Source organism: Lagopus leucura, unplaced genomic scaffold (genome assembly GCF_019238085.1).
Source record: "Lagopus leucura isolate 7727_CA_CO unplaced genomic scaffold, USGS_WTPT01 Super-Scaffold_100002, whole genome shotgun sequence".
Taxonomy (NCBI): domain Eukaryota; kingdom Metazoa; phylum Chordata; class Aves; order Galliformes; family Phasianidae; genus Lagopus; species Lagopus leucura.
In genome coordinates this window covers 29,239,794-29,259,926 of record NW_024962263.1, presented here as the reverse complement: position 1 = coordinate 29,259,926, position 20,133 = coordinate 29,239,794, and the positions used below count along the sequence as shown (strand labels likewise).

Sequence of the window (20,133 nt, the reverse complement as noted above, 5' to 3'; positions counted from 1 at the left end):
TTCTTAAAATAATAATCATATAAAAACTTCAGCAATAAACTTCAGTGCAATGTAATATTTAAGGCTGTGTATGCGACTTCCACTATGCTACCTTTTGTGTCCATTGGTATCTAATCATGAAAAGAAGTGCTACACAGTACAGATGAATGTAGGGACTGCTGTACCATTTTCTGCTAGTAACAGACATTGTACTAAAACTGAGTTCTGTTGTCCCCTGCAAGGGAAAACTCATTGATGACTGAGGAAAGAATCTTCAGATAAGAAATGAGTTTGCTTGTCACAATTTTGAATGATTAATGTTGTAATTTCATTCCTATGTGATGCTTCAATTGTGGTTATATACTACAATGGTTATTTTTGCCTCATATTGTCACAGTATTTATGGTGATATTGATGAATATGAAAGATATTTAAACATAAGATATAGCACATGATGGAAGATATTTTTTCTGTTTCAGGGTGATGTGTCCAGAGCTTTTGATACTATTCCTCACAAGAAACTAGTGGAAGTAATCTCACAGGTCTTGAAACCTGAGAGCCAAACTGTGTATGGAATAAGGTGGTATGCTGTAATTATGATTACCCCAACTGGAAAAGCCAGGAAGCTTTATAAGAGACACGTATGACTCATTTCTTTTAATTACTACTGTTACTATATTTCTGTCCAAGAAATATATTTGTAGCTCTTTTTGTTTGTTTGTGTTTCTGAATGTGAATTAGGTAATTACTTCAGAAAACCTTTATTTTGATAGTGTTGGAAATTTCCTGGAGTGAACAAAGCTGTTTCTTACTCTTCGGTGTTAGTAAGGGTAAAGGTAAATGGAGATGGGTGAGGGTGGAATTTCATTTTAACAGTACCAGACTTATTTGGTTTAAAATAATGCAGTAAAACATGCCCTTTCACTGAATAAATTTCATCTGCTACTGAGTATTCTATTGCTGTTGTCTTTTTTTTTTTTTTTTTTTTTTTATATTAAATATACAGGTTTCTACTTTCGAGGATTTTATTCCAGACATGAAGCAGTTTGTGTCCAAACTTCAAGAGAGAACTTCATTACGAAATGCAATAGTAGTTGAACAGGTAAATATTATCTTAGAATCATTTGAGTTGGAAGAAACACTTAAGGGTCATGTAGTCCAAATTCCCTACAAGAAAAGGAACACCTTTTCAGCAGATTCGGGTGCCCAGAGCTCTGTCCAGCCTGACATTGAGTGTCTCCAGGGATGGGGCATCCACCACATCTTTGGGCAGCCTGTTCCAGTGCCTCACCGTGCTTATTGTGAAATAAACTTCTTTCTTATATCCAGTCTAAATCTCTCCTCTTTTAGTTTGAGTCATTTCTCCCCAAATTAGGAGGGTTCTCCTAAACTGAAAGAGAAAGCTACATTAAGTAGATGAAGATTCCTGGGTTTTGTGTGTTTGTTTTTTTTTTGTTTATTTTTAGATGAATGTATGTATTATATGGTGACACCACTTGTGTTCTGGTTACTCAGCACCTTCTTTAGATAGATTTTTGGCATCTCTTATCTGGTATTTCTAGCAGGCTTTCAGGGGATTTAGTGCCTCAGGCAGGAACTCTGGCAATGCGTAATTCTAGACTTCTCCCAGATTTTCTCGTTGGTGTCTTAAACTTTCATTTGAACCACCATGTTCTTTTTTTTTTTTTTTTTCTTTCTTAATGAATTCCATTATGTATTGTAACAGCTTTCTAGTGCAGTAAATAAGCATTTTGACATGGTCTGAGTCCAAAATGCACACAACTAAGGATGTGAAAAGTGTATTCTAAGCTAAGTAACATAGATACAGCATTTTGAATAGCAAACTTCACTTAATAGAGAAATGACTTGGAAAAAAATCAGCTTATTTTAATGATCTCATGCCAAAGTTGCTAAGAATAAACTTTCCTTCTTAGTGCATTACAAAACAGGAAAAACTCCGTTGTTACTGTTTGTTTGAAGAGATACCTTGCTTTCTAAGTTAGGGAATGGATGAAAATTACATGACTTTTATATTTGCTCCAGCTAGTGCTATTACAAGAAGCAGGCTCCTTTCTGTTGCTTAACTCACATGCTTCAGAGAACAGTATTAATTCTAAATAATGTTTGTTATTAAGACTTGCTCAGTAAAAGATGTGTGACGAAGTGTAGAGGTAGGTGATGCACCCAGTCAGTTTCCAAAGACGTTCTGTGGCTTGGCGAAACGGTGTTCCATGATAACAACATACAAAATCATGAGCCACAGATGACCACGCAGGTATCTTCCACTGCTCTAAATGAAATTTCTATTATATGTTTTTAACACAAAAGACTTAATGTAATTGCATAGGCTCTCATGCATGGAGTCATTGGTAACATGGGGAAAGAGATGCAATTTGTAGCAGAACTGGTAAGAGAGTGTTGTCTGTACTTGCGGAATAGTAAAGAACGTAAGAGTTAAAAAGGGCAGAACATGACCAAAAGAGGGGAGGTATCATAAATGATGGTAAGCCAATATAATATTTAAGCACTTTTAAAAGCTTTTTATATTTGTTAATATAATATACAATTTTCCAAACACTAATCAAAATGATTTTCTTTCCTGAAGTAAAACCTAAAAAAAAAAAAAAAAAAACAAACCAAAAAACCCAACCAACTTTGCTCATTTGCTGGCTGACAGTTGCTTTTTAGAGTGTATATTCAGATTTTAATTTTAGATGTTTGCTTTGTTTCTTACCTTAGAGATTTTTTACTAAACTGTTACAGTCTAATTCTTCAGGTAAGCTAATACATATATTTTCAACTTATACTTAATCTTTTAGTTTCAGCACATTTCTAAAGTACAATTTTGGTTTTATTTTGTCTCATTTCTAGTGCTTAACTTTTAATGAGAACAGTTCCACCCTGTTTACTTTCTTTCTTCAAATGTTACATAATAACATCCTGGAGATTGGGCACAGGTAAAAAATAAAATCAAATACATTTGTGAAGTGTGGATTTTTTTGTTGTTTATTTGGTTGGTTTATGTTTGTTTTTCTCTGCCTTTATTGGCTCAGAAAAGTTCTGCTGGGTATCTTTTAAAGAATTTTATTTCATGTTAATTTGAAATCTGTTTTGAAATTTAACTTATGCCTTATAAAAAAGCTGAACTGTTTGGACCCATTTACATTTAAATAATTGAGTTTTAGAAGTTTCTTTCCCATGCGGGTGATGCTGATCATGCACAGACTGCATCATTCTGTAGATACATAACCTTCATTTAGAGCTTCAGATCTTGTTTGAAAAAATGTTGAAATCCTTGGAGGTGACCACAGAAGCAAGGGGATGTCCAAGCAATAGTGCTTAAGCCTTGTCAGTCTGTAGTACAAAATAAAACTTTTTCTGCATAGCCTTGCTCTTTGGCAAGTTGCAATAAAAATATAAAATAGCATCATTAAGAATTAAAATGACAACCCCCAAATTAGGAATCTGCTGTTACGGAAGAGGATGAAATGAAAATTTCTTGCATTGCTAGAAATGCTGATCTGCTATTTAGCTTTTGCCTCTAGGTGGCAAACGTGTACCAAGTGTAGAAACCACTTACAAATACGACCTTTATTTCTGAATTCAGAGTGAAGTCTGTTAGAGTGACTAAGTTCTTGCTGTTGAGAGGCTAACTTTATTTTACAGTAGTTAAACTCATTGTACAGAGAGAGGGGAAAATAGAGGCAAATGGAAAAGTGTCTGTAGGCTTTTCTAGCATTGAAACACTTAAGTGAGGAAATAACTGCAGTTTATAGTAGAGGTCGTATTAAAAAAAAAAACAAAACTGGATTGTAGAAGACAATATTGTGTTCCTTAACAGGCATTCATCAAGAATTTCCCTGAAAGTAAAGAGTAGTATTCATTTGTTTAAAAAACAAACAACAGCAACAACAAAACAAACAAGGAAATATATGGCTTGACCATATCGTGCTGTGCCATCATAAATGAAGAATATCACAGCTGTTCTATGATTCTATAATATGCACATCAAGTGGCCTGATTTAAAGTACTTCGTATTGTTAAACACTTTTACTCTAACTTGTCTGAAACAAATGCTTTAAGAAAACAGGATTTGATAGTGATGAATTTTGTATTTGGATTTAATGTGGATGTTTGCTTCTTATGTGAAAACTTAGAAGTTCTCAATTTCAGAATCTGCCTGAATTCAATTCTTATTGTACATGAACATTATGAGCTTCAGTGTATGAATTTTTAGTGAGTACTTGCTGGAAATTATTTGGATCATAATTAAAAAATAAATGTATCATTTGAAAGATGAGTCGTGAACTTTACATTTCTTGTAGAAGAGCACTTGTAAAGCAACGCAAGACTAACAATTACAACATTTAGATGAAATGTGACTCTGGAGGTTCTTTTGTAAAGGAAAAAGCATTGTGGATTGATTTCAACTGTAAATACCATTCATTTAATGGCAGTTGCCTACTAGAGTTTCTTAATAAGAGGATGTGTTTTAGTGCATTTTAAATTCAGTAGTGGGGATAAAGGTTTTTTGGAGTCATGTCTAGACTCTTAGAGGAAAGAAAAACTGAGGTAAGGTTAACTAGCAGGCTTTCAGTTGTTCATTACTGAAACTTACGTGTTATACTTGATATTCTTAAGCATATGTTTAGTGACTACTGGAGCCTTGTTGTGTGTTTTGATGTTTCTTTTCTTTTATTCTTTTCTAGGTACTATATACAGTGCTCTGGAATCCCACAGGGCTCCATTTTGTCAACCTTACTTTGCAGCTTATGCTATGGAGACATGGAAAACAAATTACTTTGTGGAATCCAGAAGGATGGGTAGGAAGATTTGGGTGCTTTTTGTTGTGTACTCTGTTATGGTATTGTATAGTGTGTATATGTTTTCTTTGAAGTTTAATTTTGAATTTCAAGAGTTTTCAGTTCTCCAGCAGAAGCATGGTAAACTTAGATTTAGTGTCACTGTAACTGTTTTAGATGGAATTGTCTTATTTTTCATATGATTGGGAATAAAATAGAGGAGGAGTTGTCCTAGGTGTGAGTGTTGGATGGATGGATGACTTCTTACAAAAAGCACAGTATTTAGGGATGCTTTAAAAACATGCTGGTCCACATTGGTCTTCTAACATCTTCCATGCCGTTCGTGTGCTTGGTTCTTAGGAGCCTTGCTGAAAGTTTGTATGGTGAAAACTGCTTTTTCATTAACAGTAAGAAATACAGCATCCTTTTTATGTCCCTGTGAATTGATAGCCAGGTGAATCTCAGATTTGCAGGCATGAGCTAGGTATTGGTGAGTCCCCTGAAGCTTGTTCATGTTCACATCTCTCTCCATTCCTGTGAATGCTGTCCAAAACAAGATAAAGGAAGTGTGTAAAAGTACTCTGGGTAAGTGCACCAGTCTGGTGCCTCTTCTTCGGAGACTCTCTGGATAATGGAAAGCCTCAGAATGTTAAATGTCTTCCTAAGCAAGTAATAGTTCATTTTGATAAGCATTAGTGTACTGTGATGGTGGGATTCTGCAGAGCTACTTCTTTGCTTCTAAAGGACCCTCTTTATACATACTGAACTTAAGAAACCAAGATTCAGAAGAGTGCACATAAAGAATTCTATGTAGCAGCTGTATATGTTGTAGTTTTTAGAATATTACATAGGTGTCCGTTGAATGATTTTGATAGTTTCATTTGGCCTTTAAACATAACATCTCCCTCTCCCAAAAAACAAACAGCAACAGTGGGAAAAAAAAAAACTGCAAAAAAACCCAAAAACAACCAATTGGCTATTGAATAGATGAAGATATATCAGTTCTGATCATTGCGATGGCATAGTCCCACTTTAAAAAGGAGACTGGAAAAGATCATCTCCAGAGTTTCCTTTCTATGATCCGTCTCTTAGCAGGATTTATTGGAAAAATATGAGCAAGTTTGGGACATATATATTCTATTTAAAAGAAAATTTCAGCCTTTATAATGGTAGACTTTTCATAGAATGATTGAATTGCTCAGGTTGGAAAAGACCTTAAAGATCATTGAGTCCAACCACAACCTAACCATACTACCCTATCTCTAACAACCCTCCTCTAAATCATGTCCCTGAGCACCACGTCCAAACAGTTTTTAAACACATTCAGGGATGGTGACTCAACCACCTTCCTGAGGAGCCTTTTCCAGTGCTTAACAACCCATTCTGTAAAGGAGGTTTTCCTGATGTCCAACCTAAACCTCCCATGGCACAACTTGAGGCCATTTCTGCTCGTCCTGTCACCAGTGAGAAGAGACCAACCCTGTACTTGCTGTAAGCACCTTTCAAGAATTGGAAGAAAGCAGTAAGGTCTCACCTCAGCCTCCACTTCCCCAGTATAAACAGCCCCAGTTCCTTCAGTCCCTCCTCGTAGGGCATATTCTCCAAGGCATTCACAAGCCTTGTTGCCCTTCTTTGGATCTGCTCCAGCACCTGTCTCCTTTCTGTATGGAGGTGTCCAAAACTGAACACAGTGTCTGACTGTTTTATATCCAAGTTGCAGCTTCAAAAATTACTACATGTTAAATGAAGACAGTGTTATAGAACATAAAGCATCTCCTCTTTTTATTCTTGATTACAGAGTCCTAATACGACTTATTGATGACTTTTTGCTGGTTACACCACATCTAATGCAGGCAAAAACTTTTCTAAGGTATGATTTTGAAAATATTCTTTATAGTAATAAGCATTAGCACCTTTTAGGTCATTTACTTTGATCTCCTTTGTACTTCTGTGTACAAGTAGATACATTTGATTTTATGGATTAATAATCAAGGCATACTTTGGAGGCCTTGCTGGTAGCCTGTACCAAGGAACATCTTAACAGCTATGTTCTTGACTGTAAACTAAAAAGCTCAGATGATCAGAGATCATTTTCTCCTTTGGTTTAAATTCTGGACCTACCTTCTGAACTTAATACTTCTGGCAGGAACGAGTAATGTAGACCAAGCTAAGGAAGCTAACAGTTTTATGACTGTTCTCCCTCATATTTTCAAAAGGTGTTCTAGTTACATCCTTGAAATGGTTTTTATTGAGCAGACCTGCTGCTACTTGCTATCCCTGGGGGAAGAATGCAACTGTATTGCTATATTGCTAACAATTTTCTAATCATTAATATTCTGGGGTGAATATTTGAAGATGCTGATAGCATGGCAGCATGCAACTTGTACAGAAGTTTTCAAACTAATTCCTTAGAATGCTGCAAATCTACCTTAAAAAAAAGAAGTTAGGCCCTGTTAGAGATTACTGATTACTGTGGATCTCAACACACAGTATCCAAGAAGACCTGTTCTGATGTCAAAGCTCTTCTGTTAAAGGATCCATTGGAGAGGTCTTGAAGGAAATCTTAACATCTGCAGTGCAGTCAGTTGTATCATGTGTTTCATAGCCAGAAAGGTACAGCTCTGTTGTGACCCTACCAGGTGATGGGGAAGTCATTTAAGTACAGTTTGAAGCACTAGTAGTCCTAAGCAGTGAAATGGTGTATTTCAAAGATTTCATTAGTCCTCAGTTCTGTTTCAGAACAAAAGGAAATTTCTAGATATGTGTGAATTTGTGTTTCTGGAAATAAGTCGAACCTGTAGGCTGGGGATGCCTCCAAGCCATTAATCCATGTAATAGTTTCCAATATAGTGTCACTCACATTAGTATTGCAGATATTCTCCTACTTGCAAGTTGTGCATTAGCTTCTTTGCAAGCTGTGTTGGTTTTCTGAACACAGGTAGCCTCTTCTGTGGAAGATCCTCTTTCTGCATCTACTTACAGGTCCTGTGAGCTCTCTGCAACAAAGGAAGCAGTGGCAGTTTTCCTAATGTACTGTTAGAAGTGAGGGACACGAGAAATTCATTCTGAGGAGACAATGTCTTGACTATTACTTCCCAAAAATAAGAGTCTACCTCTTCCTCTCTCCTTTTAAAAGCATGTAGCCTGCACTTGAATAAATCACCAAATCAAACTGCTGCTTGTCCATGAGATGATATTGCTGACCCAATGTGTACTAATTCTGTGGTAGGTAATCAGCAGGCCTGCTGCAATAAAGAGATACTTGTGATACTTGAAGAAAGTTCAAGATTTTTTCATCAGATAAATGAATTTCCTGTTATCTAGATTATCCTTGTTTTCATGAACTTTCAAAACAGTAATTCTGCATCCATCTTTTTCTAGTGATTTCTGTGAGTTTGGTTTGTGCAGCTGGTCTCAAGTATTTAAAACGCTAATACCTGTTTTGGCACTGACCTGTAAAAGCTTTTCTTCTCCACTAAGTTTTTTATTTATTTACCTGCATTGACTTCAGTTTTGTGTATTTCTGGTTGTGTTCATTAACCTTAAGAGCTGTTTCTCTTCATTATTGGGTTTGCTCTTTTATGCCAACCTAATATGCATCATGCAGCATGGTGGTGTTTTTTGTGTTTTTTTTTTTCTGCTTTTTTTGTGGGTAACCATTTTTATCTGCTTTAGGACTATAGCAGCAGGTATTCCTGAGTATGGCTTTTTAATAAATGCCAAGAAGACAGTGGTGAATTTTCCTGTTGATGATATCCCGGGATGTTCTAAGTTCAAACAGCTGCCAAATTGTCGTTTGATCTCGTGGTGTGGTTTATTACTGGATATGCAGACGCTTGAGGTTTATTGTGATTACTCCAGGTAAATGGTTGTATATTCCAGCATGAGCTTTACAGTATGCTATACACAGTGTTAAAAACAAGAAAGTATCTTGTAAGTAGTATAGTTGAATTAACTGCAAAATACACTTTACAATTCTTTGTCTTATACAGCTATTTATACTTTTTTTTTTTTTTTTTTTCCGATGCTTTCTTCATTACATCCTGATGGAATGCACATACATTTTATCACACATACCACATGGTGACTACATGCTTTTTCAGAAACTGTTTGATCACCTTGGTTTAACTTCTTTCACAGTTAGTATGAATATGTTTATTATTCTTGCTTTCAGCAAGTAGTATTGCAAGAATACAGGTTGGAATTCACTTTCTGCACACTAGAGGGACTAGTAGTTCTTTAGGTTTCCTCTGATGTACTTCAGATGTTAACATAGGGTAGAAGTAACCTGCCTATAAACCAGCATCATGGTGTACATGTGGAGCAGTCTGACTAAAGCACCATAAAACTCAGAATGTATCTTGCTGAAAAGCTTTGTAGGCACATTAAAAGGACTCTTAGAGATGGCATTAGACATTTCTCAAAGGTTAACAGAAAATAACTTTAAGCTGAAGGATAATATTGTAGTTTTGTCTATAAACAGCCCATGAATGCATTCAGGTGAGAAATTAGAAGGAGGTTTTGCACTGCCAGAATGGTTCTTCAACTGTCTTCCAAAAGAGAAAAGTTTGGTCAATTAATATGAGATAAGGAGAAGGAATGTGTGACTTTTGTTTTTTTTGTTGTTTGTTTAACAACAGAAGAAACAGTTTATATTGCTGATGACATTGGTGCTCGTGGTTTGGGAGGCACTAAACAGAGAAACTGTTATGGGGTGATCTCCTTGCTTTAGATAAGATTGACTTCAGTAATTGCAATGCTAAGGTTGCTGGGCCAAGGTAAGCTTAGCTCCTGCTTGCTTGGATCACAGAATATAACTTGGTTATTGCTGAAGTCAGTTTAAAGGTTGTTGGTGGCAGTGATGGTGGTGTTTTAAATAACTGGAAATTATTATGTTCTAAGGTTCTGAAGTAATTCCCTAGGTGATAGCCTTAATGCCACTATGTTCTGTTTGTTTCTAGTTTTGAATTTTGTTACAGTCATATTTTTGTACTTGGCTTATTGATTTGGAGGCAGTTTCTCTAAGATGAGAAGTTAAATGAGCTTTATTTCACAGAATTTAATTCAGTCTGTTAGCCCATGGAGTCTGATTATTATTATTATTTTTCATTCTAGTTACGCTTTTACTTCTATCAGATCGAGTCTTTCCTTCAATTCAAGTAGAATAGCTGGAAAAAACATGAAATGCAAATTGACTGCAGTCCTCAAACTGAAATGCCATCCTTTATTTCTTGACTTAAAGGTGAGATTATGGAAATGGATGTTTGTTAAAAAAAAATAAAAATAAATAAAAAAAAAATTAAAAAAGGTAATAAAAAAAATTCATTAGTAATAAACAGCATCGAGGACTAACAAAAGAGATGATTTGGAAAGGTTATAAACTTAACTTTGAAATCTTGGCATCAACTAAATGTGGGTGAGGTCACAGTAGCTTCCAGAGCTGAGCCTTCGCCTTCTGTTCTGAGCCCATTGTTGTTTAGGTACATAATAGAAAATAATGGAAGTATAGCATAAGTTGTTTTTTTTTCTCTACGTCTCTAAATCTTTTCTGTTGAACTCGTACAAATGATATGGTAAGACAAAAATATTCTTGTGATTCTGTTCCAGATCAACAGCCTTAAAACAGTTTTAATTAACATCTACAAGATATTTTTACTTCAGGCTTACAGGTAGGTGACTGCCTCTTGCAGTAATTGTGAATGTTCCATGACACTGTCTTGACACACAGCAGCTATTGCTTAGTAAAATATGTACCATAAACTGTTACATACATACCGTACACTGTTAAATGTCAGTAGAAAGTCACATAACTGTGTCTTAAGACTGTTCTTGCATAATATTAGATTCAGGTTAGAGATGATGTTAGTATGTGTGTTTAAATGACACTTTGACAAATTAATTTTCAATATCTCTGGGTGTTTGTAGCTGACTTCCAAGAGGAACGGTTTATTTTGTTCTAGGAGCAATGAAAAGCAGGTTATATTGAGATTATATTTAGAACTTTGTATTCATTACAATCATGTGGAACTTTGACCTGTATAGCTTTGCATTAAATGGAATTTCATTTTTCCAAGTTAACTCTGACTTCTTAGCTGCTGATAATGTCTTAATTGCTTCTTAACTGGTAAAATGTTATTGACTTGTGAGCTTTTCTTGACCAGCAGAGAAAGTAAGCACTTTAAACAAGGATGAAGGGAAAGAAATCAGAGTTGATAAGGAGGTTGGGAGAAAAAAGTAAACTGCACCAAAAAGGTTGCATGATTGCATGTGCTGAGTAAAACAGGAAGATCCTGGGTCTAAAGAATAGCATAAAAATTGAGTGGTACTCTGCTTCAGGGCTCTAAAATCCTTTTTATTAATAATTTTTGGTGGTTGCTTATGTTACTACCATAGGATTGTCATACACTGAAAGTATTCTTCTGTTCAACACAACCCTAGCAATGACAAAAGAACAATATACTTTTGTTGATGTTGTTTTCTGGTTGAGTTTATTAAGCCTGTTTGTCAGCTTCTGAATGACAAACAAGGAAAAGGTCGGTTTCTTATTTGTTGTGACTGTGAATAAAGAGATAATCCATTAAGAGTTTTTGTTGTTTATTGTTTTAGCACAGAAAGAGCATAAGAGTTGTTTGTAAATAGGGAAACATCAGGTGTTGCTATTTTGCTGGAGTTCTGCTTAGGAAGTGGCACTTGAGCTTTTTTCTTAAATTCATCATTTGGAGGTCTGTTCTCCTGAAGAACAAGATTGTTGTTGTTGAGTTTGTTTTTGTTTCTTTTTCTCCCACCTCCTCACTGCCTCTTGTGTGCGTTCCCTGTCCCAGTGGTTTGTGATATGAGCCTGATGAGGATGTGAGTTCAACTTTCCCTCATCACAATATATTCGCTGTACTCAGAAGAGAATTCTCTTACTGAGGGAGATGACTTCAACCTCTTATTTCACCACAGAAGTTATGAATAAACATCTTAAGCCTGACACTGCAGGAATTTGTGTATAGCAGAGGTTTCTCATGCTAACGGTGTTTATTTGGCTAAAGGTGCTTTTAAGTGTGGTGTAGTGCCTAAGGTACATAATCATAATTTCACTTGAAATAGAAAATGACTTGTGATTAAAAAGGCTGTTGTTTGTTTTTTACTAACAGGTTCCATGCCTGTGTTCTTCAGCTTCCATTCAACCAGAAAGTTAGGAATAATCCGTATTTCTTCCTAAGGATCATCTCTGATACTGCTTCATGCTGCTATTTTATCCTGAAAGCTAAAAATCCAGGTACAGTGTGTTCAGTGGCAGCGAAGTAGCATTTTTTAAATTTACTTTTTAAGATAAATAAATAGTCCTGAATGTGTAGCCCTTCTGGTTTTATAGAAAGTAGTGGGAAGGGTCAGTTGTACTTCTGAATATATGTAATTTTCGGTGTTGTCTTGTTCTGTCTCTAGGGATTTCTTTAGGTAGCAAAGATGCATCTGGCATATTCCCTTTTGAGGCAGCAGAATGGCTCTGTTACCATGCCTTCATTGTCAAACTGTCCAACCACAAAGTTATTTACAAATGCTTACTTAAGCCCCTTAAAGTCTGTAAGTATTCAATTACTTTTACAGTTTAGATATGGTTTTCATAAAATCTTCCAATCTAATGTTTTTTTTAAGTTTTTTGTTCTAAAATGTACAGTAACAAGCTTTCTGTTCTTAATGAAATCAATTAACTTTAAGTAGGCAAATTAAAATGGTATGTTTTTCAGCATTTCATTTTCTAGAACCTTGCTCTTAAGGCACATCTGTTATTATTTGACACTCACCATGCTTGTACAGTTCAAAAACTTTAGTATGATTGCGTTGATCATATTGATCTAATAAAATACAAAGGCTCAGATTTCTATTTTTAAACAATGTAGATAAACTCCAACAAAATAATTTCCTCCCACAGTGTAAAATCTTACCCCCAAAGGAGTCACTGGGGACATTTTGAAATAGAAGCACTTGCTGTGCTGTGTGTCTCATTGTTACAGAGTGGTGCTGGCAAATCTCTGACTCTTTCACTCTGTTAAAAGAAGATGTCTATGGGCTCTGAGCAGCTCCCTCTCCTTGACCAGTAGTGTATTCTGTAGCTGGAACAGCCATAAAAATAACAAAGCTTTTAATTGTAAGTTATTAAAAACAAACACTAGTAGCTTTTCCTGAAGTACTTAGTAGAGCTGCTGAATTCAACCTTAGTGGAGGCTAGGTGTAGCCACTACTTCACAGTCTCCCAGCACTGACCATGTAATTGCACTCTGAATGAGATGCTACTTGGGTTCTTTTATTCTAGTTCAAGAATAACCAATACTTCATCTGTAAATGTATCACAGGCTTCCTCTAGTACCTGTGCTGAGACATAGTGCCCTGGAGAAGGAGCAGTTCTGGTTTTGAAAGTAGGCATTTCCTTCCTGTATCAAAGGCCAGTGGCAAATCCTGAATGCACATAGTCTTATTTTTGTCAGTACAGTGTGACAAAGAAGACACCTGAACATTTATAGGAAACAAATGGAGGGGTGAGTAGGCATGTCCACAGCCCTATGTCCTCTGCACTTTCTGTTGGGAGCAGAACTGAAGTTTCTGCAGGAATTCACTGAAAATCCATTTGAAGAGACATTGGTACATAGCTTTCTACTCACATTTTTGTTTCACCTGCATCAGATATAGTCCAGAGTAATATTGTTATTGTAATCAGTACATCATGTTGTAGAGACAATCCAAGCACAGTATTAAAGTATTAGAGCTAATTTTGAATGCTGCATTTTAAGTTCTGTCATGTTTCTGGAAATCAGATAGCATGTGTGGATGTCAGAGAAGCTGTGACATCACAGCTGTTGCTACTCAGGTGTGTTCCTCTAAAGCAAAGCTAGCTTTGTATATCTGTACTGCACATCATCTGTAGCGTAGAGATAACTAAGACTGGTAACAGCACCTGTGTTGACTTAACAACTATATTTTTTGTTGTAATTTTGGAGCTTGTATCAGCTATATAAAAACTGTTGCCCCTGTGAGATCGTGCTGTTTGACAGAAATTGATATAAACTTCATTTTTCACTTGTGTCCCTGCACATGCCTTTCTGTTACTCTCCTTTGAAATCAATATTGAGCTCATGGGCTTTGGGGAGAAGGTCTTCCCCAGCGTTCCAAAACCTGTTAAATATCAACATCAGTGCCTTGTCAGTACAAGTTAAAATCATTCTTCAGAGTTAAGTATTTAAAGCATAGTTACTGTTTAACATCCCTCCTATTATTACCAGTTGGGAAGGGAGCAAGAGTCTTTCCTTATCGTGATAAGATATAAATACACCATCTATCTCCTTGCCAAATACAGAACAAATGTTTATTGAGCACTTCTGCCTTTCTGCACCATTGACAATTTTACCAACCCTGTTTAGGTAACAGACTTATACTGTTGCTGGGATTTTACATGTTTTTTCTAATCTTGGAGAAGTCCTTTTTATTGTCTTTAATTCTGTTGGCCGTAGACTTCAATGACGTTCTGTATTTCAAAACTGACATGTTATGTTAAAAAAAAATAGGTAATTAAACAAGGCCCTTAAATCTTAACTCTTCACAACTTTTCTCCTTGAGGGTATTGTTTCAGGTAGCCTTACAAGGGGACACAGTCAGGAGAACTGCTGTAGCCACAATTAGAAAGGTGTTTTCTCCATTAAATTCTTTTTCCTCTTTTTGCTGATGTCAGTTCCAATTATAGACTTCTTTAATGCCATATCTGAAACTAGAGGAGGAAAAAAAACAGTTTGGGAATACCATTTTCCTATAGATAAATATAATCAGCTAGATAAGGATGTGTCCCGTGTCCTGGGAGTTGTTTAAATTAGGGTCTTTCAGAGTAACGCTGCTTTGACAGACTTTTTTGGTGGATATAGTTACTAAGTAATTGGTCTTGTACTTTACTAAAAACTTTTAGAAGTCTTATGTACAAGCAGTATTGCAGGGACATACTGGGAGGAATGTACCCCTTGGTTTTCCATAGCTTGTTAATGTTTTAACATATGATTTTTTAACTGGCAATTGTCTGCTGTGTTTAAGGGCAGGAGGAGAGCAGCATGTTTTCCTATAGCCTTTTTACCCTCGCGTTCCAGGTGTTCTAGCTTTTTTTGTTGGATTAAGTTACTATTGATTTCATGACTTACTAGCATTTTGCCTAAGAATGAATTGTTAGTTACCTGCAGTAGTAATATGTTGTTTTTGATGCTTTTTGTAGATAAGATGCATCTGTTTGGGAAGATACCAAGGGATACTATGGAACTGCTGAAGACAGTGACAGAACCATCTCTTTGTCAAGACTTCAAAACTATAGTGGACTAAGCGATGAAGGTTTATTTCATGATCCTTCCAGGCTTAAAAATAAATGTTTTTAGATTAATTTTCTCTGTAGTTAATTTTGGTAGAATGAACTGAAAGCATCTTTACTTGAAAGTTTTCTTTGTGTGTTTTTTTTTTTTTTTTTTTTTTTTTTTTTTAGGTACCAGACAATAACTTTAAAAGAACAGGCTGTTCTGTTAACATCTTCGTGTTTTTCTGTAAGTTTGAAGGCTGTTTGAAGTACAACCTGTGAACTTGGCTTGATTTCCTTCAGTAATTCCTTTCTTCTTGATGAAGACATATTTAAGTTATCTGTATAAACAGATCAACATTTTTGCCATGTATTGTTACAGAAGAACTGTTCTTTGATTTCTTTTTTTTTTTTTTTGGAGACAGTTTTATAATAAATTGTCTACATAGTTGCAATAATGCATACTTGTCTCCAATACCTTTATTTTATAGTAAACTTCAACCCAATCCCACTCAACTTGGAAGTGTCTTGAAAGGTACAGGGAAAGTGCATTTCATGGCTGTGCCTAGCAAGATACATGGGATAAAGATTTTTTTGCTCTGGAGAACACAGTCAAAATTTGTATGCTATGTCTGGGTATGTTCAACATGTTTAATATATTCTGTCAGTTTATAGAGATGTATTAAACAATGGTGATGTATTCATAACTACAAAAACAAGGGGAGCCAGTTATTGATTAGATAATAGAAAAGTTACTTGCTTGGTATATTTGCATTTCCTGTTCTTTATTTAGTCTTATCTTTTGCTCCTTAATAGTACTGAACTACTATCTAGCCCTTTTGTTGGCATGTTTTACAGGGCTGAATTTTGCTCTATGACTGCTCTGGTAAGCCTGCCCACGTGTCTTTTTTTCTCTAGGCTCACATGTTGAATTTGCAATGCTATAAAGTAGAGCTATTTCAGTAGGATAAATAAAATATCTTATCAGGGATGAAACTTAAGCACTTCAAGAACTTCCTGCACTTCTGAGGGAGCTGTTACTTCCTGTGACTGTTTACTCCTCACTCAGTCTTTCTTCAGCTATGCATTCCTTCCTCTCTGCTGCTCTTTTCATCTGCTGCTATACTAATAAGATTTTGTGTAGGTGCAGGTGGTATAAATTTTGATTCTTTGCTACTTAATGCACTGCTCAATGCATTTTGTGTATCATGTTGAAGAAGGCCTTGCTGGTGGGCAGCAGTAACAATGAATGCATGTTTATTTTGTCTTGATCACTGTATTCTGGATAAACCTCCTGAGAAGGATGAGCCTAATCATTTCCTCAGAATGGATAAACACACCTGCTGTGAAAGAACTGTGCAGGATAGGGGCTGGGGAAGTGAAAAATATCTCAGAAGCCAGGATCCTACGATGTGAATCCATGCTGAGAGAATGGGTTCTGTTCTGTGCCTAACAGCCATCTCAAGGCAAACTTTTGGGGTGATCAAAAGAGTGTCCTGGAAAACTGTGGTAAAAAACTGGAGCAGCAACTGTGCTGAATTATTCAGTTTCTAAAAAACATTGGAAAGAGGTGGATTTGTGAGGACTAGAAGAAAACCTCTCTGCTTTCATCCAAGAGCGTAGTGGTTATGGATAGGTTTGCTTCTAAAGCTTTTAAATGCAGACTTTTCCATGCGTACTGAGAAAGAAACATACTTTAATTTTTTTTGTGTGTTTAATAGACTGAAGGTTTGTAATGTCTTTCAGCATAGTGCCTTCTAGAAGAGGTTGGGGTGTTTTCCCCCTTAAAACTGAGAACAACTGGGGTCCCGTCTTCATTGTTTCTTTATTCCGCTTCCACAGGATGCTTTGACTTGCAGGTGTATTGCCAGGACAAGTCCATTTTTACTCTGTACCACAGCAGACTAAATGGCATATAAACTAACAAAGAAGTATCTCAGTTAAAGGTGTATTTTTGGAAAAAGTATGTGAAGTGTGATGCAATTTTCTGAACTGATGTTTGCCTTTACATGTAACTACTTGCTAAATTATCAGTTTAAAGCAGTCATTGCTGTTTCTGAAGGCTATCTGTAAACAAATGCAAATATTTCTCAGAATTCACTTTCTTTTTAAAATAGCCTATTTAAGAAGGCCATTGAAAGCAGTGCTGAAACTAGTACTTGTTTTGCAAATGGAAAATTGTAGAATATATGGCACTCTGTACGGTACTGTACTGGAAACTTGCTGCTACAGCTCAGGACTGATGAAGAGAATGCTGGGAACATGTTTAAGGAATGAATTTAACAGTAGCATGGGCTTACTGCACTAAAATGATTGGTCCAAATCATTGAAGAGAAGGTAGGAATATTCCTTAAAGCTGCTTCTGTAATGAACTGTTTTAAAATAAATGGTGCAATATATCACAATGGTAAAACATTTTCTGCTTAACTAGTAGAAAGTGTGATGAACAGCAACTGGTGACAGGAAACGTGGTGGATTGAGTAACTTTGGGCTGGAAATACTAAAATAATTTGCTTAAGAACATTCTGAACCTATGCTGTGAGTTTTCAACAATCACTGGAAAGCTGGGAAAAGTTCAGGAGACTCTATGGGTAAGGGGAAATGTTAAAATTGTTTCAGTGTTTAGGAAAAGGTAAGTAGAAAGATTAAGAGCGAGGCCAGCCACGGTAACTGTATTGTGCAACCTATGATCTGAGTCAGAAACTTTATTTGGGCCACTTTGGGGAGGAAGTGTGGTTGGGATAAAAGTTGTTTTTTATACTATCTCTATGCAGAGCAGGAAGGGAGAAACTTGACACAAACTTCTAGAGGAAATAGAAGCATCAACATGCTTCAAAGGTATCCTCACTGCTTCCTGTAGGAAAGGAATTTCAGACTGTGAATTTCATTTTGAGGTAGGTATGAAATTTTGCATTGTAGGGAAATGCTTGTGTTCCAGAAGGAGTATGGTCCTCTCTCTACAGGTTTTCTCTGTTTTAGGATCATTTGGAAGATTCCTCATTTCTGGTGCAGTTGCAGTGCTCTTGCTCTGGTTTTGTTTGGGGTTTTTGTTTGTTTTGTATTAGTAGATACTTCAGTTTGTTATACAAATTCATATCTTAAGGCTAGAAATTCTGTTGTGGCTGAAAATCACAATGCCTGTAGCTATGTCTCATTCTGATTTACTCTCAAGCTCTACTTGCAGCCCTGCCTAAAGAATTTTATCCTCTTCTATTCTGTCTTAGGAAAAGACTTATTCAGTTATGCTACTCAAGAGAAAGTCAGTCATGCTATTTAAGGGAACAGGTCCTCATAAAATACCATGTTTTCTGTGAATAGGAGAGGGGGGGTTGTAGCACTAAAATTTACTGAAATGAGGCTACAGTTCTAGCACAGGAATTCTGGTATAGATCACATCCAAAATGCACAAGAACAGCAAGGCAGTGTTCCTGAAGGAGCTGTTTAGCAGATTTTCTACATGCCTGCTTCAGCTAAAGAGTAACTTAACCTCGTGCATTTCCCTGTTGTGAACTTCAGTTACTGAGACGGAAAAGTCTCTCTCCTTTGCCTCCTTTTGCAGACTGAAGCATATGTCCAGTGATCCATGCACTTTGTCATCAGAGCAGCTATAATGAGGAGCTCAGAAGTCAAGGAGTTCAAAATTTCCACTGTCTGTGTCATGACAGTGACTCGAGATACATCCAGAAGATTCAAGTCTTTGAATCTATACATAGCTTCACTATTTTCTCAGCATGTGTCTATATTATTTAGCTGCAGTTTTTGTTATGGGCGTATCTCTGACCAAGATCTTAAGCCTCATGACATACCCCTGTGTATATGATTTTAATGAACATCTATCTGTAATCAAACATATGAATGTATAGTGTACACTTCAATTAAAATTTCTATTTACGTAGTTAGTTTTTATATGAACAGATTTTATTGAGACTATTCTTTATGGAAATCTAATTTAGCTAATAACCTTTCAAATTTAATTTGTGATATGTAGTTAGTTATCTGTTATGTGCATAATTTCCCCTATTTTTTCTATAATTTTATTTTCTGGTGTCCCTAAGCTCACTTTTAGCAACGAACCCTTCTAAAAGCAGTCAGCAGTTTGCAGAAGTATTATAAAAAATAGATGTTCTGGCATTTTCTTTTCTATTTTAGTATTACAACAGGAGAAATGTCTTGAGCAGCCAAAGGCAGCAATGCTGTTATTGATGTAACTAGGACTACACGAGGGGCACATCCAGGGATAAGTTATAGAGCCCAGGAGCAGGAAGGAGTCAGAGCCATGCGCGTGAGGATTGTCAGATCTCTCCAACTCTTCTGTTAGAGCAAATCATTATGTTTTGTTCCTGCACACCATGTCTCACTAACAGGGAGATTGCCCTTGTAGTACTGCTTTGAGCTTTTAGTGGTAACCTTAGGGAGTGAGTAGGTTGAATTAGCTGTTGTCAAGCTTCTGACACATCTAGTGAGAGTTGGTGTGGTTGGGAAAGGCATTTGGATTCGAAATGGATTGCCTGGAGAGTCTAGCTCCACTGACAGTGGATCAATATTAATGTCTGAGCAAAAACTGTCATGAGCTTCTGGATCCTCTCAGCATGGCTCTCTCCATTAGGCTTTGTGGTTTGCTGCTGACTTTCTCACAGAAATAGCATTGGCAGTCAGTACCCGTGCCAACAAGTGCTGTGAAAGATGCAGCTCTCCCTCACTATTGTTTTCATCCGTCAGGTGGGCCTGTCTCCTTCCTTCGTGTCTCTTAGTCATCATCTTGTCAAGGTCATGCCTCCATGAGGCCTCCATTGTTGTGACCCTTCAGGCTGTTGCAAAGGAATCAGAGACAACTCTGTTTCCACGCTGCTAGAGAATCAGCTGCAAACTGGTGTGTTTTCATGGAGAGAAGCAACATGTCAGTGAGGGGTTTGAGTTGGTTTCGTTCTTTTTCAACTTCTGTTCAAATCCCTTTTATCCCTTATAAAGCTCTATTAATACATAGCCTAGCACAAGGCTAAATACTAAAACTGTGTCCATTATTCTCAAAATCCCTATATCTTTCTT

General features: G+C 36.4%; 1 protein-coding gene across 1 annotated transcript in view; it reads left to right on the top strand.

The window, feature by feature from the left end:
- Window positions 1-15,129, top strand: part of TERT (telomerase reverse transcriptase) — a 28,543-nt gene extending 13,414 nt beyond the window's left edge. The window contains exons 6-16 of the mRNA XM_042869223.1: window positions 459-620; window positions 986-1,081; window positions 2,851-2,936; window positions 4,689-4,802; window positions 6,580-6,651; window positions 8,457-8,642; window positions 9,897-10,023; window positions 10,389-10,450; window positions 11,921-12,045; window positions 12,213-12,350; window positions 15,016-15,129. Of these exons, the coding sequence (XP_042725157.1) occupies window positions 459-620; window positions 986-1,081; window positions 2,851-2,936; window positions 4,689-4,802; window positions 6,580-6,651; window positions 8,457-8,642; window positions 9,897-10,023; window positions 10,389-10,450; window positions 11,921-12,045; window positions 12,213-12,350; window positions 15,016-15,119 (1,272 nt within the window). The 3' untranslated portion in view covers window positions 15,120-15,129. The remainder of the gene's footprint in view (window positions 1-458; window positions 621-985; window positions 1,082-2,850; window positions 2,937-4,688; window positions 4,803-6,579; window positions 6,652-8,456; window positions 8,643-9,896; window positions 10,024-10,388; window positions 10,451-11,920; window positions 12,046-12,212; window positions 12,351-15,015) is intronic.
- Window positions 15,130-20,133: the final 5,004 nt, after the last annotated feature.